Consider the following 23,782-nt stretch of genomic DNA (forward strand, 5'->3'; position numbering starts at 1 on the left):
ACGCCATTACGAATCGTACGATGGCCTAAGATGCACCCGTTCTGTGTCGGCTGCGAATCTCAGTGCAATGGATACTTGGCGCACTACTAGCCTAGTACTACTAGGCCACAGGCCGCAAAGGACAGGCTATCTCTCTGGCAGTGGTTTCACGGCATTGGGTTCAGACCTGATATCCTTTCGACCCAAGAGTCCGCGGTGGCACCTGCTTCCTCATTCTTGATTCTGCGCCGAGCTTCGAACAGCAGACTATCCCTCGCATAATCGATGGAGGTGTCGCGACCGGTGCCAGCCGCGGCGGACGATCGCCAGGCCACTGCGAGCTTTAGTCGCTCCAGCGAATACTCGAATGGGAACTTCAGTGGCCACCTCGACTCTTCTCAGGGCGCGCGTCTGACTGAAGGGAGTGTGAGCTTGGGTGGCCACCGCCAGACGGAGATGAAGATCAAGGCTACAGATTTTGACGACCTGCCGCCTGAGACCACGAAGGATTACAAGGGCCGTATCCGGACGTGGCCTGGGCTCCTCTTACTGCTACTCATCGTCAGTGGCGCGGTGACGGTCATCGTCCTGCAGGCCAAAGAGACGAGCGATATGATCCACGTGAACCAAGATAACTACGAGCAAGAGCAGGCCTATAAACGCAAGATCAAGGACGGCAAAGAGGACGACCAAGTCCTCATCTCGGACGACGGGCAGGTCGGGAACCCCAAGAAATACCCTGACATGGGCTGTGAACTGCCAGACTATCAAAGTAAGAACGGCCAGATCGTGGCTGTCTCCAAGAACGGTACCGAAGTGCCTGTGAGTATCAAAGGTGTCAACTGGTTCGGCATGGAAACCGGTCTCGCCATCCCCTTCGGACTCTGGGAAAACATGGACAACGGTACTTCAGTGTACGAGGTTGCAGCCTTCCTGGCCCGTAATAACTTCAACAGTGTCCGACTACCTTTGTGCGTCAAGAACATCCTCAACGACGTGGCTCCGGAAAAGTCTCTGATCAATTTGAACACGAACCGCGCCGTCAACATCACGTCCTACATCACGACCGTCCAATCGATCGTCGAGGCGCTGGGCTACCGTCACATCACGGTCATGATCAGTCTGCACACTCTGGACACCAAAAAGTCCGGTGGAGCCTGGTTCAGTGACGAGCTGGGGGTCACCGAGGACGAATTCCTGTCTGCTATCGACATTTTGACCAAAAATTTGTGTATTTCCAAATACTGGAACATCCTCGGACTAGATCTCAAGAATGAACCTCATGAATGTTCTTGGGGCGGTGAGGACCCCGACTGGCAGAAAGGAGCCACGTTGATCGGTAACCGCATGCTGGAGGACTGTCCGAACTGGATGGCATTCGTGGAAGGTATTGCCGGATCGGGCAAGATCACTCTTAATGGGGAAAACAGAGTGTACTTCGATTGGTGGGGTGGAGGCATGGAGAACGCCGGGGACTTCCCTATCACCTTCGACGTCGAGAATAAGCTCGTGTGGTCGCCACATTACTACAATACTGGTGTAAGTCCAGCATGGTACCTGTACGCCTCTGGTACACAGGGGGAGGAGGGTGCATTGAACGGCTATGTGGAACTGGACGATGAAACGCTTAGAAACAATGTCGAGAAGAGTATGGATGCGATGTTCGGGTACTTGATTGAGCGCGACCCTAACGTGGCCATGGTCATGGGCGAGTTTGCCGGGTTGTACGCTAAGGATGTTCACCCGATGCTCACCACTAAACGCACAACGGACTTCACTATGGAGGTCATGCTCAAGGCGAAATATGCCGGAGCCTACATGTGGTCATTGAATCCTGAAAGTGCATACCAATTTAATCCAGGCGACACGTACGGCCACTTCACGGAGGGTCTCCTGGAAGACGACTGGCTTACACCTAACAAGGTGTTTGTCGACGGTATCGCGGCCTTGGACGCGATGGAGAATCTTCGAATGTTCCCGTGTTTCCCTCAGGAAGTCGAGGGCTCTGACTCGGAGGAGGAGGAAGAGGAGTAGATGCGGCGTTGGGAACTACCGTGCATTACCAGGCTGAAGTGCTGGCATCCTGTGTGGAGTAGTGTCGACACGAAACGATTCTTCATTTTAGTTGACACAGACGCAGACTGTCAAGTTGCTTTGGTAAAATGAATTCGCGAACTAGACAGCAAATAAGACCTAAACTTGTCCATTACATTAATGATAATTCTGCATACCAAATGTTTTCATTATTTTGTTTTGGGAGTCTTGGTGCGTGATTAAAATAGTGGTGTGCTGTTCTGTGATCGTAACAGCGAGGTACAGTACTGCACCCCGTTTTCGCGCCCTCGGACTTTTGATAAATTTCAGGATGTGATGATCCTATTATCAAATATGCAATTTTTTGTCAGCTAAAATCTGATTATTTGTAAATCCTATATGGTCCACATCCGCGAAAACGGGGTGCAGTACTGTAAGTCGTCTTTCGGTATAATAGGATATAATCAATCGTGCTGCTTTCCATACTTGAAAGATAAATATCTATGCGTGTGAAAACTCTATGATGACAGATTCAAAAGAAAATCAAATCATCAACTTGGATTAATACGTGTATTTGTAAGACCTCTACGACGACGCCTTCTTCTGAGGGAAGCACGGAAACATCTTGAGATCCTTAACATCGTCCAGTGCGGCCATTCCCTCCATGAACACCTTGTTAGGTGTGAGCCAGTCGTCTTCCAGGAGACCCTCCGTGAAATGGCCAAACGTGTCAGCCGGGTTGAACTGGTATGCACTCTCCGGGTTGAGTGACCACATGTAGCCACCTGCGTATCCCGCCTGGATCATCACGTCGATTGTAAAGTCGGTAGTACGTTTGGTCGTTTTCTTCGGGTGCTTGTCCTTAGCGTACAGACCAGCAAATTCTCCCATGACCATCGCCGAGTTGGTATCAACTCCAAGCAAGTAGCCGAACATTTTATCCATAGTTATCTCGACATTCCTTCGCAGGGTGGTGTCGCCCAGCTCCGAGTATGTTTTAAATGCCCCAGACTCATCCTTATCGCCAGTCGATTCATAGAGATACCAGGCAGGGAAGACACCCGTGTTGTAGTAGTGAGGGGCCCACACCAACTTATTCTCTGCAGTTAACTCAACAGGATTCTTCCCTGCGTTTTGAAGACCACCGCCCCACCAGTCATAGTATGTGTCGGTTCTGTCACCAACCGTCACAGTGCCCGAGCCAGCGATCCCTTCGACGAATGCCATCCAATTTGGACAGCCCTTGAGCATGCGGTTGCCAATGAGAGTAGATCCCTTCTGCCAATCCGGAGCCGCACCACCCCACGAACACTCGTGTGGTTCGTTCTTGAGATCAAGTCCGAGGATATTCCAGTATTTGGAAGTGCACAAGTTCTTAGTGAGGATGTCGACGGCCTTCAAAAACTGCTCCTCAGTCACATCGAGTTCGTCACTGTACCACGCACCTCCCGACTTCTTGATGTCCAAGGTGTGGAGACTGATCATAACCGTGATCTTGCGGTATCCGAGAGCTTGGATAATGGTCTGAAGGGTGGTAATGTACGTTGTGATGTTGATCGCACGGTTCGTGTTGACATTGATGAGGGATTTCTGAGGAGCTGTGTTCTTGAGGATGTTCTTAATACAGACAGGCAGACGCACACTGTTGAACTTGTTGCGTGCCAAGAAGGCAGCGACCTCGTATACCGAAGTACCGTTGTCCATGTTTTCCCAGAGTCCGAAAGGGATGGCGAGACCCGTTTCCATGCCGAACCAGTTGACACCTTTGATACCCACGGGCACTTCAGTTCCGTTCTTGGACACAGCAAAGATCTGTCCATTTTTACTCTGGTAATCTGGAAGCTCGCAGCCCATATCGGGGTACTTCTTGGGGTTGCCGACTTGTCCGTCGTCTGAGATGATTACGTCGTCGTCGGTGAGACCGTCATTGATCCTGCGACGTTCTTCCGTTTTATTCTCATAACGAGATTGTCTAGTAGCAGCGCTGTCGTTCTCACTTAAAGCACACGCCGTGATGATAGCAGCCGCTCCACCGACGATCAGAAACAATAGAATGATTCCTCGCCATGTCTGTCACAAGCCACTTCAGTTAGTACTTTCACTACGGTAAGCACTCTTCAAACTGTTAGCGTACCCGGATCCGGCCTTTGTAGTCTTGCACCCGTTCTGGCGTTGACGTGTCACTTGGTTCCAAGGCCATGAGCTTCATTTCAGTCTGACGTAGGCTCATGGTATCTCGACCGGACTCCGAGCCAGGACCTTGGTCGATGTACGTACTGGCTCGGCCACTCGTGTACTCGGAGTTCCGGAACGTATTACTTGGAGGATCTGTGGAATCCGTGGCTGCAGGGGTCGTGCTACTCGATCTCGGCATGGGTCGAACCACGCTAACCTCCATGATGCAGAATTTCTAGCCGTTGGGCGAGGAAAAAGTACTGGCGCTACTTGTGGCAGTTCAAATTCGAGAATGAATCGTTAATTACGTTGGGCGGTCTCATCGCGGAGCAACCCAAGATTGGCCTTGGATTGGACGGTTGCTCGTGATAATTCTGGACGAAGTGGGGTAGTTAGCGTCGCAATGACAAAACGGACGCCGAAGTATTGACAGTCTCAGTTGCGAATAGAGTGCAAGAAGTTACAAAAAATCTCTGGAGACAAAAAATTATACATTTTCTTGGGGATCAAAAAAAGAAAAATAGAGAAACGAAGTTACTCGGAGCCAGCGTCACTCTCCACTTCCACTGGAAAGCACGGGAACATTTTGAGGTCCTTGATGTCGTCCAGAGCAGCCATACCTTCCACAAAGACCTTGTTGGGTGTGAGCCAGTCGTCTTCCAGCAGACCCTCCGTGAACTGGCCGAATGTATCAGCTGGGTTGTACTGATACGCACTCTCCGGATTGAGAGACCACATGTAACCTCCGGCGTAACCTGCCTTGACCATCACCTCGATTGTGAAATCGGATGTACGTTTAGTGGTCTTCATCGGGTGGGCGTCTTTGCCGTATAGTCCAGCGAATTCTCCCATGACCATCGCCGAGTTCGGGTCAGCGGTCATCAAGTAGCCAAACATCTTGTCCATCGTTTTCTCAACGTTGTTACGCAGCGTGTCGTCGTCCAGTTCGACGTAATCTTCACGGGCACCTTCGGCGTTCTGGGTACCGGAAGCGTAGAGATACCAGGCGGGACTCACACCCGTATTGTAGTAGTGAGGAGCCCACACGAGCTTGTTCTCAACGTCAAACGTGACCGGATCGTCTCCAGCATCCGCCAGACCACCGCCCCACCAATCGAAGTACGTGTTCTCTTCCCCATTCAGAGTGATGGTGCCCTTGGACGCGATCCCTTCGACGAATGCCAGCCAATTAGGGCAACCCTCCAGCATACGGTTACCAATAAGAGTCGCTCCCTTCTGCCAATCCGGATCCTTCCCACCCCACGTACACTCGTGCGGCTCGTTCTTGAGATCCAGTCCGAGGATGTTCCAGTAGCGCGATTTGCACAAATTCTTGGTCAAAATGTCGACGGCATCGAGGAAATCGTCCTCGGATACGCCCAGATCTTCACTGAACCAGGCTCCACCGGACTTTTTGGGGTCCAGAGTGTGGAGACTGATCATGACTGTGATGTGACGGTAGCCTAGAGCTTCGACAATCGTCTGGATGGTCGTCACGTACGTCGTGATGTTGATGGCGCGGTTGGTGTTCAAGTTGATCAACGATTTGTCCGGTGCGACGTCTTTGAGAATGTTTTTGATGCACACCGGCAGACGCACGCTGTTGAATTTGTTACGTGCCAGGAAGGCTGCCACTTCGTACACTGAAGTACCGTTGTCCATGTTTTCCCAGAGTCCGAACGGAAGAGCGAGACCGGTTTCCATGCCGAACCAGTTGAGTCCCTTGATCCCCACGGCCACTTCGGTTCCGTTCTTGGCTACAGCGTAGATTTGACCCTTTTTGCTCTGGTAGTCGGGCAATTCACAGCCCATATCGGGGTATTTCTTGGGGTTGCCTACTTGTCCGTCGTCTGAGACGATCACGCTGTCGTCAGCAAGTCCGTCTTTGATCTTACGGCGAGATTGCGACGCGTTCTCGTATCGCTGGGCGTTGATATTCGACTGGTCCTGTACGTCGATGGCGTTGATAGTGATGAGAGCTACAGCGGCGGCCACGATGGCCACAAGCAAGAGTAGACCGGGCCATGTACGGATGCGGCCCTTATAGTCCTGCGTACGCTCGGGCGCTGCGCCAAGGTCGGGCTCGACCGCCAAGAGCTTCATCTCGGTCTGACGCTGGCCGCCGGGGCCGTACATGACGCTCTCACGTCCGCCAGACTCGGTGAGACGCGAGGTTTCCATAGCGTCATGGATGTACTCGCTGTTGCGGAAGGTGGAGCCGGACACAGGCGCGCCGCTCATGGTGCCCACCATGGGGCGGGAGATCTCGGCTGCCTCCTCCATTCTACGCTACGCCGCTCGAGTCGGAAGGTTGTTTGAGAATGATGGGGGGATTGTTGCAGGACGTGTGCGAGATAGGGATTTTGTATTGAGTTGCATGGCAGAGAGGCCAGGTTGCTGTCTTGTTGCCCTAGACCTCGTCCTCAGCGTGACTATGGCCCTTTTGCGCACATTTCGGACAGCAAGGACGAATTTTTCCGCACACTGAACTTGGCATCGGCATTGAGTTGCAAAGATGCCTGTGCTCATGGAGGCATGGCGCTGTCCTAGACGCTACGTGCATCTACGCTATCGGGAAGCGTTGTAAACCATACCCGCGCAAGATGAGGAAAAGAGCCGTTCGGACAGGAAAATCTCGATGTGACGATTTATTAAAAATACTCCGTTTTAAAATCGTAGGAGACTTGGTGCCTCACGTCAGCAGGCATGTCTGGAAGCTCCTCAGCTGCAACAAAATCCACAGAAGGACAATTGACAGGTGAACGAGCAACACTCTGCAATTCGAACTCACGACTTTGATTCTGAACTTTGAAACTGTTGGTGCTTCGAGTGCTAAATAACGTTACGTCACCTTCGCCATTCGAGCAATGGCAACACACCCGAGCCGAACATGACAGGGTAAAATACTTACTTTCGCTTGATTGATCAGAAAGGAAAAAAATATCAAGTAACTGGACGTACCAGGTTCCAACAAAAGCAACAGTTCATGTACATGTCTCTATTGAAGGGTTTCGCTACCTGTTTGTCATGTGCAACCAGCGGGCTCTAGGGCGTTGCACGAGCTTCAGCGCCACTTGCAACAATCTCTTCTTCTGTGCAAGAGTTACCGGTACCCGAAGACGCCGTTGCGCCGTTCGCCTTTGCTGTCACTGCTTTGTTCTGGTCTTTGCTCTTGCTAGACGGAGCTCGCTTACGTTCCTGCTTGGCCTGCTCCACCCGAGCTCGTACAGCCTCCAGAGGAGCGTAACTCGCATCGTCCATCAGTGGCAGCAGAGCACGACGTAGACTGTTGTACATGTCTGGATACAGACTCTCCTCCTGCGCCAGCATCTTCTTGACACGGTGCCGTTCCTTGGGCTCTTCGAAGCAGGCGGGACAGTTCTCATTAATCACGGGAAGACGCGAGTCGTATGCAAATTTCTTGAGCTCAATCTCACGCACATAGGCCAGAGGACGCAGCACTTCCACGTCGCGTTGGTCATTCCAGTACTTGGCCTTCATCGTGCGCAGCTGTCCGTTGTGCATCGCTGACATGAAGAAACTCTCGGCCAGATCATCAAGATGTTGCGCCAGCACCAGCTTGTTGAAGCCATATTTGCGACAGCAAGAGTACAACACGCCACGCTTCATACGCGAACAGTAGCTGCACAACGAGTCTCCGTTCAGCTCGCACGTCGCGCGCTCAATGATATTCTCCGACAGGTAGTGATACTCGACCCCCAGAGCGCGCATGTATTCCTTTAGAGGACTCGGGTCGAACGACGGCGTCTGGGGGTCCACCGTGGCGCAGGCGAGTTCGAAGCGGACGGGCGCGCGTTTCTGGAAACGCAGTAGCACATGCAGCAGACTCAACGAGTCCTTGCCGCCGGACACACCCAGCAGCAGCCGATCGCCTTCTTGGATCATATCCCACTGCATCAGCGCCTGCCCCACCCAGCGCAACAGTTTCTTTGGTGGCGTAGGGAACAGCTTGGTCTTGGTCGTTTTCTCAGTGATAGCACTCGTCGTCTCCTGTACACTTGATGCCGTCGTGGTAGTCAAGCACGTCGGAGGTGTACGCACCCCACAAAGAGCAGCAGTGTTGCAGCTGCTAGAAGCTGATGTCTCAACGACATCGGTGCCATTCGTTGAGCGGAGCGGGTATTTGCCTCCAGTCTCGCGAGCATTCGTCTGCGTGTCGTTGCTACCTGGAACGGGGCAGCACGTCGTGAGTCCACATACAGGAGCAGCGCTAGACGTCGTCACGTCCTTCCACTGATCTTTCAGTTCACCCGTGAGATACCGTGCAGGCTGGTACGGACCACGGATAACTTCCGTCATGGCAGGCTTCTCCCCCTTCTTCAAAGCTTCCACAGCCTCCGAAGGGTAGACGAACCATCGCAGAGCTTCATCATCCGTCTGCTCTAACATCTGCGCCGCCGACGCCGCCACTACCTGAGAAGGAGCAGTCTTTGCAGTCACGTCACCCGCGAGTCGACGTGCTTCGGCCAAGTTCTCAGCTCGATGCGTAGCGAGCGTTTCCTCGTCGTGCGCGAGACTCGTCGACCGAGTCTTGTCCTCCAACGCCGTGGCGAAGTGCGAGATCCACTTGCGGTCCGGGAACTTGGTGAAGCATGTCCAGTGCTTCCACACGCCGCTCTTGTGGTTAAACTTGTACTGCGGTAGGAACTTCCAGCCGTCGGTAGCCACAAAGTTCACCGCGGCCAGCACGTACTCGAGTTCTCCTGCGCTCATAAAGTACGGGAAGCTCATACGCGTAAATCCAGGACGCAGCATCTCCTTCTTGTCTATCAGAGCATTTTCCAAAGCCAGTACATCGCGACGTGCCAGACCCAGCAGTCGAGTGGCGTAGGGCCCAGCACATTGACAGCCGCCGCGCGTCTGGATTCCAAAGAGGTCGTTCAGTAATGCACAGACGAAGTTGTAGTGCAGGAAGCGGTCACCGAAGCGCACGAGGAACGAGAATACGGGGATCTGCTCCACGTCGCTGTCTTGACGTCCGAGCAACACGATGTTCGTGTTCTTCTGCAGAGATTCACGTACACGCCGCACATTGCGTCGCTCTAGCGTCATAATGTTCTTCGCTCCGACACGCTGTTTGAGTTCAATTGCAAGACCCAGACGGATACTGCCTAGAATATCCGGCGTGCCGCCTTCTTCACGCTCTGCCCGGTTTGACAGATAGCGGTGGTCATTCTCCGTGACGAAGAACACTGTGCCACCGCCTGGAGTTGTCGGCACGGCGTTCGTAAGCAGACGCTTCTTGACAATCAGCACGCCAGGAGATCCCGGACCGCCGATGAACTTGTGGCCAGAGATGAACACGGCGTCCTTGTAGACGAACGGCCGGCGCGTCTCGTCCGTCACGACCGGGTTCATGTCAATGTTGACGTATGGCGCGCACGTCGCGTAGTCCCAGCAGGCTAGAGCCCCATGCTGGTGCAAGAGTGCAGACACGGCGTCCACGTCTGTTATTACGCCCGTCAAGTTGGATGCGGCCGAGAAAGCTCCGATCTTGAGCGGACGTGCTGCGTACGTCTGCAACTGCGTCTCTAGAGCCTCCAGGTCCATCTGTCCGTGCTCATTCTCCGGGATCGTCACGATCTCGGCCGCACTCTCACGCCACGGCAGCAGATTCGAGTGGTGTTCGAAGGGACCGACAAAGACGACGGGTCTTTGATCCGGGGCGACATTGACACTGAATTGCTGCAGACCCAGAGCCTGCACGAGCTTATTGACGGCGCTGGTGCTGCCTTGGCCTGTGAAGAGCACGCAGTCTTCGGCGCCACGGCCTGTGATCTTGGCGTTGACGGCCTGCGCTACGATCTGCCGCGCTTCGTGACGGAAGCATGTGGTCTGAAGGCCTGTGATGGACGTGGTGGTATGCGTGTTGCCGTACAGAGGCATGACTTCTCGATTCAAGTAGTCCTCGACGCATTGCAGCGGCTTGCTACTGGCCGTATAGTCGGCGTAACACAAGGCGCGGGATCCGAACGGAGACTCGAACAGTGTCTGACGGCCCACAACGTTGCTCGTAATGAGGTCTACGGTTTGTTGCGCAGCGGCGGAGAGTGGCTGATCAGGAGAAGACTCAAGCGGCGTCTGCTCTAGGATCTGGGACGTTAGGTCTTCCTCCAGCTCCTCGCAAAAGAAGCGACTCGAAGCGGCTTCGTCCGGCAGCGTCATGGTGATCGATGAATGGAGAGGAAGAGATGGCTACTGTAAAAATTGATTACGCCATCATGGCTACGTCTCAAGTTTTTATAGCAAAAATCAACTTAAATGTATTCTTACGATAATACTGGTTTTGTCAATTCCGGCCAAATTTTGGCAAAATCTGTAGGTGAACTTTGTGAGCTCAAAGTTTATTTTGTTTTAGCATTCGCTCACTTTTCATGTTCACTTTTCAAGTGACAGCGCACATTCTGGGCTAAGAGAGCGATTTGCTTTGCAAGATTGGTGCACTGTACCAAAAAAGATGACTTGTCCTCAGAACACGGTATGCCGGACACCCCAAGTCGCCAACACAAGCATGGGCCTTTGACTCTAAGGTGACTTGCATTCGAACCAAGATTGGTGATCTCATCAGCTATTATCGACTAGATACTACCCAACTGTTATAAGTCGATCTAAGGAGGTCATCAAGGTATCGTCAGAACGTATCACAGAGTCAAGGGCGACTATTCCTGGATCGGTCTTTACGCCGATGGGGTGATACATGTTAGGGCCTACGAAGACTGCAGTACTAGTAAGAGCAAGCCACAACTGAGAGGTTACTCGCCTAGAAATGTGGTGTCAGACCGTCCATTCCAGGCCGTGTTAATGGATTTCGAGATTCCCCAACCTCGAACTCAGCGGGACAATACTGCGTTGCTGCTGTTCCAGGGCCACTTCACGCAGTTCGGTATTGCTAAAGCTATGAACGACACCGGGGCACTCGAAGTGGCCAAGGTGTTTGAAGAATGCGTCTTCATGCGGTTCGGAGCTCCGTCGCTGATACGACATGACCAAATCCAAGGTTCATGAGGGAAGTCTTCCAAGAAGAGGCAGTCTAGATCAAGGACTACGCTGAGTTGCCGACCACAAGCCAGCGGTCAGCAAGAAAGGTCAGTGAAGACGATGGTTCAGACAATACGAGGGCGAATTGTGGAGGCGCTTGCTCAGCCAAGTCGAAGTGGCATCATCAATAACCTGGGGACCATAGCGCGCGGAGCGAAAACCAAGAAGTCCACGTTCCGAGCACGGAAACACGTATTGTACGGGTGAACAGCTGGGTCCGTCAGCCGCCAAGCTTGCCAGGGCTCGGCTAGATCCACGTCGTGCGCACACTGAATCCAATCACTGCTGGCCGGTACCCACGAGAGGCTGACCGGAGAATAGTGAGGAACGGACGGATCAAGATATACCTCAGCATCCACAAGAGGAGCAGGCTGGCCGCCGAGCTTCTACGTGACCGCCGAGTAGAGATGGTCGTAGACAGCTACAACCAATGACCGTAGCGTGTCACCACGGCGCTTGCGCTCGAGTTTGTACACCAGCCAAAGCTCGTACACATTTACGAGCTGAGCAGTCGTTGCTATCGGATTCAGGTCAAGGTGGAGACCCATCAGCACGCTTGACTCGACGATCCAGTGGCGACGCTCGAAGAGGGCGACAAAAAATGAGTCACTTGATCATCCGTAGGGACAGATTGCTCCGCCGAGTCTAAAGAACTGCCGCCACGAAGTTTCACCCACATATCTCGGAGAACCTGTATCGATGTACGAGGTCGAGTCTGCGAAGCCAGGCACCGCCGAGCATCCTTCAGAACCGAAGGGGAAAAGAAGAAGGGAAGCTCGGGAAGCATCGGACAAAGACGCTGACAATGGTGACTCGGATCGAAGACAGCCATGAAAACTCGAATTCCCTCAAGAGAGCACGGTGTAGGCGGTACACGACTCTTACCACCGACGAGTTCTAGCTGAACCCCACCGTTCAATGTGTCCAATATCGTGTTCCAACAACGTGTGGAGCCGAAATGCATAAACGGCACTTCGCGGAGTTGGGCCATGTGAAGGTTCAAACGTGAATCCTCGGAAAACGCTTGCGAAGCCTGAATCCGCAACGTCGCCAATGGAAAAGTGAGAGCGCGTGGTAGAGTAGCTGGAACTAGTCGTGTGAGGCGCGACACAGTCGAACTCGGCCGAGACGGAGCGGATACCACCGGGGCCGCACTCGGCGAAGAAGCATCCAACGAATATTGAGCCAAAGCCACGTCGGGTGTTGGCACGGACTGTCGATGCTTGTAGTGTCGGTGCTTCTTGTGGTACTTCTTGTGCTTCTTGTGATGTTTCTTGGACTTCTATGACTGGCGACCAGTAGGACTCGACAAGGCATGACACTTGCGGTGCTGGTGTTTCCCCGAAACAGACGCTGGGGTGAAAGGTACAGCTCCGTCATCAGAACCAATAGATGAATGTCGCGAAGTATGGCGATAACTCGGCAGCGAAGATTCATCACTCATCTCATCGTCGGAGCCGAAGACTTCCGCATGAAGGCTTCTCTTCTTGGTAGAAGGATTGACACCCGCTTCCGCCAAGTCAGAACCTGAAGGGCTACCCGTCGAGCTCTCCGACAGGGAAATGGGATCCGAGGGCGACTTAGCTGCGAAACTCGCCGAGACGGCGGACTGTTCAGAACCATCGCCAGTCCCTAAGACCTCGTCGTCAGAAGCGTTAAGGTCCTCGAGCAGCTGGGCGGTCACAGTACGGGCGGACGCAGCAGATCTCTGGATGGGGTGCCCAGAAGATGACGTCAGCGAAGCCGAGCCCACAGGAAGAGACGATCTAACAACACTCGTAGCCGAAGTCACAAGGTCAGTCGATGTGATGGATACACTAATACCTTGAGACGGAGCGACCTCAGCCGAGACGTGGAGTGACCGAGAGCTCGACGACAACCGATTGTCCGCAGCTCCCATTGACGTGACGCTTCAAGGAGCGCCAACCCGGCTGAACTGGGAGACTTCGAGACATGCGTAAGAGCCCTCTCAACCGTGACATGTCGAGCGGCCAATCCACCTGAAGTTGGACTCGGCGCTCGGGACACCGCGAGCAGTGCAGATCCGGAAGAAGATAGACCAGAGCGCAGTGGTAGTGAAGCTGGGACGTTGGAAGAAGCCATCAACAATGGATGAGTGGCCGTGACTGACAACGTCGACAGATTGCCATAAGGCAGAGGCCCTGCGGTCGGCGAACCAGACGCAAGAACCGTGTCGTCGGCAGGCATAGGCATGACAAACTCGTACTCAGCCTCACTCGAAGCTTCAGCCTCACCTTCGGAACGAGTGGAGACAGCTGGTTGTGCAGGAGAACTCAACTGAAGACGACGAACCTTCTTCAGCCGAGTCCGGCGTCGAGACAGCGGAGCAAAATCTCTTTCCGTCGGACACGGTCTCTTGAGGTGGACTTGAGTACTGACGGCGTCATGTTTTTCCTCCCTTGGAAGTGGACAAGCGTACGGCTAAGGTGGGGGCGGCACCGGCGAACGGTGACGAGGACCAGCGGCAATGGGAGACTTCGGGCTCGCGTAACGCCGAAGCCGTTGCGTAGGTGTCAAGTCGGCCAATGGAAGCCGACGAAGCTGAGCGAGAGTCGTCGTGGGCTGATCACATCCGTCGCTGGACTCGCAAGAGCTGCATGCCGAGTTCACCGAAGAAGTCACAGAAAAAGTCGGAAGCCCTGAAGGCGCTGAACTGAGTGACTGAACACTGGGAGCAAAAGCCGGCCCAGCAGCAGAAACCGGAAGCATCGCTGGGGCATCCCGACGAGGATAGATCACCAGCACTAGCTGGCGGGACTCGCGAGCAGCGATGTCGAAAACTTCAGGAAAGCGAGACTATAAAGTGCGGCACATCTGGGCATTGAGATAAAATCGAGGCCAGAAACGTCCAATTCAGCGTCAACAGCGGCAGCCACGTGAGGGTCATGCATCGGAAGAGTACCGTTTCGCCGGTCGACTCGTTTTTGCCGTAATATCACTGCCCGCTGACCAGCGATCGCCAACTGAGCATGCCTCAACGTTCGATCGCCGGTCGAGCTGTAAAGATGCACTGATTCTTGCAGCTGCTCGAAATATTTAGCAGCAATGCCCTAAAGTGTCATATACGCCGCATCCGTCTCGGGGATGGTCTAGAGGAGAGTCACGATCTCAGCGTCTCGATCCAAGACTTGCTGATGGTGGACCAGGCTTGACTTAACGCAGTTTCGACCTTGCCTTGCTCAGGTGCGACGGCCCGAGCGAGGGTTGCTTCACTCAGAGCTACGGCTTTTCGTAGTGAGGTGAGGTGATTAGCAGATTGCGTGGTAACAACCTCCAGCCGAGACACCCGCAGCCTTGGCGACGATTGCTGAGCTGACAAGTCAACGTTGTCAAGGGCGAGGGTGTCTAGCCGTCGAGTTAACGTGTGATTCTCGACTCTGGCGGCCTGAAGGTCAGCGCTGAGGTCACCGATGACCTGGGCGTAATTAAGAGCAGCGTAGTGACCACTCAAAATTTTCCGCAGTTCCTCGGCTGTAGAAGCGTGCAGGACCACTCGCCGTTCTGCAGGATCAGAAGGCTCCACGGGGCGAGTGAGCCCGTACTCCATGAGCCTCACCAAGAAGGCCAATTCTTCCCGGTGTTCGTACCCTTGCTGAGTGACCAGTACCGCGAGGGCGTCAAGACTCACTGGGGCAGCTGGGCTCGACTGATCGCTGTCATCCGAAGTTGTGTCACCCGGCAAGCTCGGCGGACCAGGAAGGCGCGCGCGAGAGGACTCCGCCGACTCCGCGTCAGACGCATGGGAAGTTGTCAGGTCGACCAACCCGGCATCGTGCCGGGCGCTGACCCCACGAGTACCAAAAGACCGAGGAATCGACTCAGCGGACGCGCCTTCGCCTCGACGGGGGGGGGGGGGGTCGGTGGAGAAGAGTGGCGCCGTGAGTTGTGCTGGAGAAACAGACGATGAGCGTGAGGAGCTGCCATGTGAGCAACAACGGAGCCGGCGAACGTACCAAAAATGAACCAACGGTGGCAGAACCAAATGATCGGTTCGTATCATAACCGGCGCAGTTGTGGTAAAGGGATTTCCAGATTCGGCCATACGTCAACCTACTTTAGACCTAGAATCGGCTCGGTCTGGCATACCAGAGCTTAGAAACAAAGGGTCACGGTAAGTACTCAGCGATCTGTCCGGATGCTGTTATCCGGATGGCCGCTGAGCTCAACGGTCAGCGGAAGGGTCGGCAGAGATCCGAAACGACTACATTTCACTCGATATTTGTAAAGGAAGCATAGGATTAAAAAAAGGGGGGGGCAAAAGGGCTCCCAGAAGATAGCAGAGCAAAAATTTTCTAGTCCAAGACACGTGTACACTCTTCTGGTAAGTTCCTGCATAGGGCTGGATTATGCCTACCGTTTGTACCCAGAAGGCATAGCTTGTAGGGTATTGACTGGTAGCGCTAAGAGATTAGGCTAGTCCGGGTAGGACAAAGTCTTGCTACGCGCGAAAGAAAGTCCCGCAAACTCAGCCAGCCGGTACGTCGGATAGCTCGCGTGTCGTAACACTTCTAACTGAGCAACCTCTACGCTCGGTGATCTGTAAAAGTGCTCCCGCGCCGTCGTTCATCCTTTGGTGGAGGGTACAGGGTTTTGTGAACGAGCTCAGTCGAGTTGAGCTCGGCAGAACCTCGGAAGTGCTCTGACTTAATTATTCGAAACTCAGTGGAAGCGAGCCACTCGTCTGTCCCGGCTGGACCGAACCGCGAGGGGATCATCCTCTGCGCAGGTCATACAAGCGCCGACCTAACTCGGCAAATTGTTGTGGTTTGTGTGAAGAATCCACTATTTGCGTGTTCTACTACACCACATAGTGCTACTACGCCAAGAATCTAAGAAGCAGCAGCCACTATCGATGGGTATTTGGCAAAGGACCCGAGCTCCAAGTTTGGGAGATTGCCAGAATCTAGTGGTCGATCTCGCATGCCCGACAGCCAGAGATTTCAACACTCAAACCTCCCGGAGCTGCTATCTTCGCTAAAGCTCAGCATTTGACGCTATGCTGGCTGAAGAGAAGGTTGAAGAAGAGAGTGAGCTTGACACGGTCAGCGATCGAGCTAACGGGTCGCAAGAGAGCTTCCCATAACGTTTAGCATACCCGAATTACGCAAAGTTATGCAGTTGCTGAACTACAACCTTTTGACGAGCAGAGTGTCTTCCTCCTTTGTGCCTCCGCACGAGCCAGACGAAGACGTAAAAAAACAGTGATTAGCGCTTGAGTAACCTTCAATTTAGATGGAAACAATGCATTAAAACTGAAAGTTACCCCCCCCCGCTCCCTTTCCTCGCTCTTTTAGGCGTAACTAGCAATCCCCATTGTGATCAGTTTTGCAATAATTTGTGTCAACCTAAACACAGCGGACAAATATATTTGTTTTTGATAAAAACGCCAGCTACTGACTTTGACAGAACGTTTTCTCGCAATCGTAATATACTTTCTTAAAATTTAACTTAATACTACTAGAATGAAGAGTGGTCATTTTCAAGATTAATTGCTGTGCAAAAACATCGGATTTCTAAAATCTTTTTAAAAAGATTAAAAAACGCTGTTTCTCAAAACTGACGAAAAATGATCTACACTCTACGAAAAAAGAACATGCTTTGGTAACTTTCGATTTTCATATCCTCCTTAGTGATACTCACCACGATAAAGCTGCCACATCAATTTGTGCCTCATCAGCCTGTACGTGCCTGATGATAAGGCACGTAGTATTTTTAAAACTAGTATGGCAGCATCCTCACGGCGATTGGTCGCCACGGTTGCTAAGGGGCCAATACCGAAAAATTTATTATAAAAAAACTTTTGGGCACCGCCCCCCAAGCATCATATGCAAATACATAGGTTGAAGCACAACAACAATTTTTTTTCATTTTGAAAAGCTACAGTTGACAGGACCTTGTTGCTGCCAGTTGCGTCGCTACAGAGGAGGTAAGTGTGTACTGCTGGTGCGGTGAACGTCCTGATACGACAGCACTCACGCTATGTTATGCTGTCAAGATCTTAGCTGTGCCAAATGCCGAAGAAGGTCCACGCTAGGGGCTCACAACCAGAAAGAAGAACGATGGCAAGAAGGAAACAAAAAAGAAAACTACGGCAATAAAAAAACGGAAGATCCAGAGTTCTACGTCTTTGAGCACCAAAAAAAGGGATCAGCTCCTGCATCTACGGCTTCGATTGAAGATTCCTGTTCAAGCACAAGCCGTGATAACGTAGTTGTGGAGCATGTCGAGCTGGATGTACCTGCGGTGAGCAACGCTCAGCGACCACGTGCTGTCGAAGGTGTTAAGGAAAAATCATCAGGGCAATCAATCCGTGAAGACGAGAATGCAGGTTCTGCCCTAGGCGGGGAGGTTTCGACGCATCGTGAACATTCGCCTTGCCTGTGCCACAATTCTCCTTTGGTGCAGTCTTCCCAAATGATCTACATGCTAGTTCCGCTACAGATTGGGGCATCATTGCCGTTATGCACGGCTCAGCAACAGTCTATGATGCCGGCCTCTGTGGTGGTTGCACCAGGAAGTTTAGGTGGTGCTACTGCAGTCTCTCAAGTTCAGCATGTAATGCTACCGGTATCTCAAGTCCAGAATAACGTCACCTCATCCCAGCGCGCCTATGTTGTGTCTGCGCCACCAGCTCCAACAAGTACGTACTCGCCGCTTATTCTTTGAAGATCATCATGTAAGCGGCTACGTCAACTAACTGTGGAATGGCTTTGTTGCATTAGAGCAGGGTGGTGAAACTGACGCTGGCAATACGGTCAGTATTTGAGGCATGGGAGCTTACTACGTGTTCTTCGCGTGCTGTGATATGCTCTTACGATTTTTAAAGTACTACGAACACAATAATTCATAGGAATAAAAATTATTTTGATTCAAGGTGAATATTGTTCTACAGACGGTTTATCTAAAATTGACGTAAGCTTGCACTTCATACAGGCAAACTTGCACATTTTTTTTTGCAGGAAAGAGCAAACCAAGCAGAGCTCTTACATACATGTAGTAAAACTCTATTTCGAGTTGAAAATCACATTTTCCTTAATTGCCCAGCGATATTATGTATTCTTGCCGATACTGCAAATACAACGAGTCATAGCCCCGTTAATACGCAGACTCCAGTAGTTGATACAGTGCGAATGAACGCTTGTGGATGCACTGGTCACATTGTTTAAACTTTTTTTGTTTGGTGACGTTACATTGACGCCACTTAGTTAGACTAACGACTTCATAGTTTTATTTGAATCTTCACTCAATTTCCATGTCCTGTTCGTGTCGTAGCCCTTGTTTGCCAGCAGTCACGATCAACCCGAAGAGCTTAGTTTTACTTAAGTCCTTCGAAGTACAGCACTAGAATCTTGCTATCACCCAGGTATGCGCAGCCATCATTACTGCAGCAATATTACATTGCTTTATCGGAGTCCCTAAAACAAAGCATGTTAAAAAGCCTCGTTGCTGTCCAGAATCACAAGCTTTCTCACCTCTTGTAGTTCTCGGGGCGACAAAGTTGTCTTTTTCTATTGCGTTGCGCTACGAGCTGTTTTGGCGCCTCGAAAGCCATTTTTCGTAGTTTTCACCTTCCTATCATCTTGGTGTGATGGTGCTGTTGTGGGCTTGCGCCACCGCTTTCATTCTGTCTACCACCGACGAAGCAGCTAGCGTCGTTTGGGCGACAGCTTTTAAAACACGCTGCTCCTCACTTCGGAAAATTGCTAATTGCTCGGGAGTAGCTGTGAGTCGTTTTAGTGTCAGTGGCTGTGTAATAACTATTAAATTTCGATGTGTTATACGTGAAATGGCTACGTATGCAAACGAAATGTTTGGAATTGCATTAGAGTGAAAAACCACACACGAGCATGTAAGCCCTTGTACCTTATGCACTGTCATAGCATAAGCCAATCGAAGCGGAATTCCCCTTCGAACAACGCGAAGATCACTGGATGCCTTTCCCCAAGAAACGTCTTTTGGTGGTATTGGAACGATATTTGGTACTTCATCTAGTAGGGAAGGACCGATATACGGGTCCGTGACTTGAACGAGCACGATGGGTAGATCGCTTCCCGACACAAAAATAAAGTCATAAACGATAGCATTTGTACCATTGCACAGACCTGCAGCTTGGGCAATGTTGTAGGTAAGTGTTATAGGTGCACCAACACACAGTCTTAACCTGTTAGGCACCACTCTGTCATGATCAGCGTTAGCTGTTTGAGCGTCTGTTAGAAGTGCGCGAACGGTTCCAGCAGGTATGTCTCGTTTTGTCGTTAAACGTTTTTGTTGAACGAAATGCTGCGAAGTTAAATGCACAATCGGTACATGAGCTGATACTATACTGTGATCGTTGGCGTCATTAACATCTATATTTTTGTATGCAATATGTTTGGCATTAGCCATCCACTTAGGTTTTCCAACAAATTGCACTGAACGGGAGTTGAAGAGATCAATGTCATCCTGGGTTGGCGATTTTTTACGTAGACGACGAAGAGCGCTAAACCAGTCAGGATCTAAAGCTCCTCTATTTTGACTAGTTAGCATACACACCGTTTCAATACTATCCCATATTTCTTTCCCACGTCGCTGAACCTGGTTTGAAATCTTTTGAAGGGGTGTTGATAGTGAAGTTGGGACAACGGGGTCTAATTGAGCAGAATCTCCAGTAAAGTACACATCTCTTCCACCAAAAAGCTCGTTTGAGTTGCTTGGCCATATTTCTCTCATTCTTTTATCAATCCAATATAACATGCCGCAGGATATCATGCTAAACTCATCAATAATAACTAGATGTACGTCTTTATATTCTTCCTGCAATCGTTTCAGCTTTGTTGGGCCCGTTTTCGAGTCCGTTAGAGATTTGTAGGGAATTGAGAATGAGGACTTTGAAAACGATGAAAATGAGAAAGCTGAGCACAGTGTCATTCCTTTTATGTTAAATGCAGCAGTTCCTTGATGAGCTAGGAGTAGTACCCGTTTTGATTTCCGTCTCGTAGCTTTATGTTCACCAAATACGTTGTGCATGTCCTTCACTATATGGCGAATTAGCCAGCTTTTCCCAGAGCCACCTTCACCGTTTATAATCATTTGGAGAGGCTTACACTTAGATTTATCCAGCATACATGTAAACCGTCTTCTCGATTGTTCCATTGCAATTGCAAACGGAATCCACTGCGATTCAGCCATTTTTTCGGTATTAACTAGATTTTTATTATCCGAAGTAGGGTATTGATAGTGCGATTTCAAATTTCCAGTTTGACAAAAACTGGTTCCTAGTGATCGAGATTCTTTTTTCTCCTTCACCCATGGCTTTAGTGATCCATTCAAAAAGTCACGAGCTTTATCAATGATGGCAGACGTGTAGGTGTGTTTGGCTTTCCACTCCATCGGTTTATTTTGGTTTACTGAGGTTTCTACCGCACCCATCGGCTCTGGTTCTAGCATTTCTCCATCAGTATTCGATACAAACACATACTCAGACGGAGGCAGGGCAGTTATACTTGATTCGCTACGAGCGGATTTTATTAAATCTAATTGATACTGCCGAGCTAACTTGGCATTTGATTCGTGTTTCAACTCTGCATCCAGCAGCGAATTTTGAGCTTGAAAAAAGCGTGCTATTGCTTCATCATCGGTTGTGGGAAGCTCCTCTAACGTCCGCCATGGAACATACAAAAATACTTCGGAGAAACAGAAAGTGGGGTTCGACGAATCGGGTCGTATCCAGGGTGTCTTTTGCACAACCGTGGCTTTCTTGCGTTTCTTGATCCACCCTTCACCGTTCATACACTCGTACAGATCATCGGAGGATGCTACTTTACGTATCGACTCAATCGTTTCGAAAGTCTCTACAAATGTTGCTAAAGTCATAGCGTTAAATTGATCATTGTCCGGGCGATTCATGTACGCTTTCTCGATAGGCTCAATTCGAATAGTCTCGATCTCTGGTGTACTTGCTAAGGCAACAAGGTCGTCTAGGTTTTGCGGCTCAACGCGATAGTAACGGGTACTGTGACGCATCACCTTGACTTTGGTGATTGAGCGGGATTTACTATGCATTGGCAGATTGCGAAGGAGAATGTATATAGCTTCCGGTGCACCAACCTCGCGAACCGCGAGAGTCGCATTTGCTACTCGCTTCAGAATCGAATGATAGGGAAGATTTGAGTCACTCCGTTGTATAGCTTTTGTGAACACCTCCTCCCCAGAAACACAGAGGAATCTGTGCTCTGCTCTGGCTTAAATACGCTCCTGGCGCAATTTCGCCAGCTCCGCAGGAGTTTCCCAATAATTGGCAGGTTCCATTTAGCACGCCCCACACGCAAAGGAGATGCGTGAATAATGTTTAATAGTGGGACACCTCCACGTTGTAAGTGGATTTCCAGGAAAGTGTGCCATCTGAAACTCGTTTTCGACTCAATACAGTTCTAGGTTGTAACTCTTGGGGAATCCAAAACGACATTCGTTGCCTTTCTTCCTAAAAGTAGAACCTGCGTGGCATTCATGCTGCTGCACACGCTGAACAAGTCTGGCCAAATCACAATTCCACTCTTTGTTACCATAATGTGGTGGTCTTAAGGCCAGAATGTCACTTTCACTGGCAGTACAAGCAGAGCATGGGCACGAACTAAGCTCCGAGAGCGTCTTCGTTAGGACTGATATGTGTTTATCTACAAAATCAGCTAGTTCGGCCCGTCCATCATCCGTCTCTGATAGTTTTAAAACGTCAGGTGCATCTTTCACCCACGCAAGCAATGTATGTGAGGAGAGCCTCGTTGCTGAAATTCTACACGCCAGAAGTGATCTACAATTTCGCCTAAAGGTTTAGACCTCCCGCATAAAATGTTATCGAAGAATGCTTGAAATCTTCTGTTAAAATGACGGGCACTAATGTCTGGGTTCTCATTTAGATACCTCCTTCGTTCATTAAACGAGAGCTGTCTGCACTCTTCCAGTGTCCATGCAGGATTGCATGCTCGAGCGAAATCTGGCCAAATCGTATCCGCTGCGCTCAGTGTTAAAAAGAAAGTAGGCCATTTCGTTGGCAATACTCGATTTCCTATCATTGACATTAGGTCTTCTCGTACGTTCGACCAGTATAGTCCACTACCTCTCACAACTTTAAAGTAAGGTTTTAAGGATTTCAAAACGTTCATAGCGGCACTAAGTTCTTCCTTTTCGTTACTGGAGCGGCTTTCTCCTTGTGTTCTTCCACAACCGGCTAATTCCATTGCCTCGGCACGTGTTTCAGAATAGCGAATTCGTCGAACTAAACCGTCAATTTGACGGCGTTGAATTAGATTCATGCAGAAGAATTTAAAATTGCCGTGGATAACATAGCGCCGGTCGTGCCACTTCATCAAGTGAGCACAATATTCGGCTAGATTGTACTCGTGATGTCTAGTTTCGAATTCCAGAGGGTGATAACCACCCAAACCGTCTGGAAATAAAGTAGGAAAGCAACATTGCATTAGTTGTTTCGTTTTGTACTCATCAATAGTATGAGTTCTACGGTGCATATTTCCAATCGGGATTTTAGTTTCTAAAGAATCGGCTCCTATCGAATTAAGAATATGATCCATTTCAGTTTGATCGTCTTGGTTCACTTCTAATTCAAATGACTCAGTCACATTTTCAAGAATATCCGTTTCATTTTCACTGCCATTCGAACTCGTAGTAGTAGTAGCTAAATGACTCTGTTTTCCCTCAGATTCACTCTCATTTCGGACACCGGAACAAGTTTGGCCAGTCATACAGTGAGTATCTGGATTAAGTTTTGGACAAACGTCGTCTTCACTCGGCCCCTCAACACCGTTGCTACTAGGCCCACAATTTTGCTTTTCCCTGTTTAGTTGGCTTACCGATCCTCGTAATTCGCTGACATCATCATCCGTGATGGGTATACTTGGTATTTCCTGGTTGATGTTTTGATCGAGTTCCCTAAGATTATCTTCTGAAATTTGAATGTGCTCATAAAGCGGGTTATTCGCTATCAGCCAGCACAAGGCGCGCCTCACCAAATCTGGCCGCACACGAAAATAGTTCGTTGTATTATCCGATTGTGATTTAAGTAACACAACTCCACATTCTTTCAGTGGTCGAGGAAGTTCTTTTACCATTTTAGCCGGCTCGTTCCAGTAGTTGACTGCATTTCCGCGAGTAAATTCTTGGCCATCTCTGTATTGATTTACGCACGTAGTGAAGGAAATACCTAGTCCAACCAGCCTTGACTCTATTCGATTCAATTCAGCCAGTTCAGTCGGAACTGTTCCGATCCTAAAGCCACTACTCCGGCAAAATTTTGGTGTTTTTCGTGTCGTCAGCGATCTATTACATCTATCACACAGCCATATCATTGTTTTATTGTTGCTACAGCCACCAGCTAGTAACCTGTCACGAACGCATTCATTAGAAGCATCACCTACAAGCCCTTCGGGAACTATTTCACATTCTCCTTCAGCGTTGCACAGAGGTGAAAAGAATATTGATTTGGGGTCGAATAGTTTTAACTTTGAATTATACGCATTCGCAA

At 50.5% G+C, this 23,782-nt stretch overlaps 3 protein-coding genes across 3 annotated transcripts; 1 reads left to right on the forward strand and 2 right to left on the reverse strand.

Annotated features, from left to right (window-relative positions):
- Positions 1–264: 264 nt before the first annotated feature.
- PITG_08611 (cell 5A endo-1,4-betaglucanase, putative) lies at positions 265–2,013 on the forward strand (the record flags this gene model as incomplete). The annotated part of the gene is made up of 1 exon (XM_002903926.1): positions 265–2,013. The coding sequence occupies one exon, from the start codon at positions 265–267 to the stop codon at positions 2,011–2,013; it is 1,749 nt and encodes a 582-aa protein (XP_002903972.1).
- Positions 2,014–2,598: 585 nt separating this feature from the next.
- Positions 2,599–4,387, reverse strand: PITG_08612 (cell 5A endo-1,4-betaglucanase, putative; the record flags this gene model as incomplete). The annotated part of the gene is made up of 2 exons (XM_002903927.1): positions 2,599–4,083; positions 4,148–4,387. The coding sequence occupies 2 exons, from the start codon at positions 4,385–4,387 to the stop codon at positions 2,599–2,601; spliced, it is 1,725 nt and encodes a 574-aa protein (XP_002903973.1).
- Positions 4,388–4,722: 335 nt separating this feature from the next.
- Positions 4,723–6,471, reverse strand: PITG_08613 (cell 5A endo-1,4-betaglucanase, putative; the record flags this gene model as incomplete). The annotated part of the gene is made up of 1 exon (XM_002903928.1): positions 4,723–6,471. One exon carries the CDS (start codon positions 6,469–6,471, stop codon positions 4,723–4,725), a length of 1,749 nt encoding a protein of 582 aa, XP_002903974.1.
- Positions 6,472–23,782: the final 17,311 nt, after the last annotated feature.

Source organism: Phytophthora infestans, genomic scaffold, assembly GCF_000142945.1.
Source record: "Phytophthora infestans T30-4 supercont1.13 genomic scaffold, whole genome shotgun sequence".
NCBI lineage: Eukaryota > Oomycota > Peronosporomycetes > Peronosporales > Peronosporaceae > Phytophthora > Phytophthora infestans.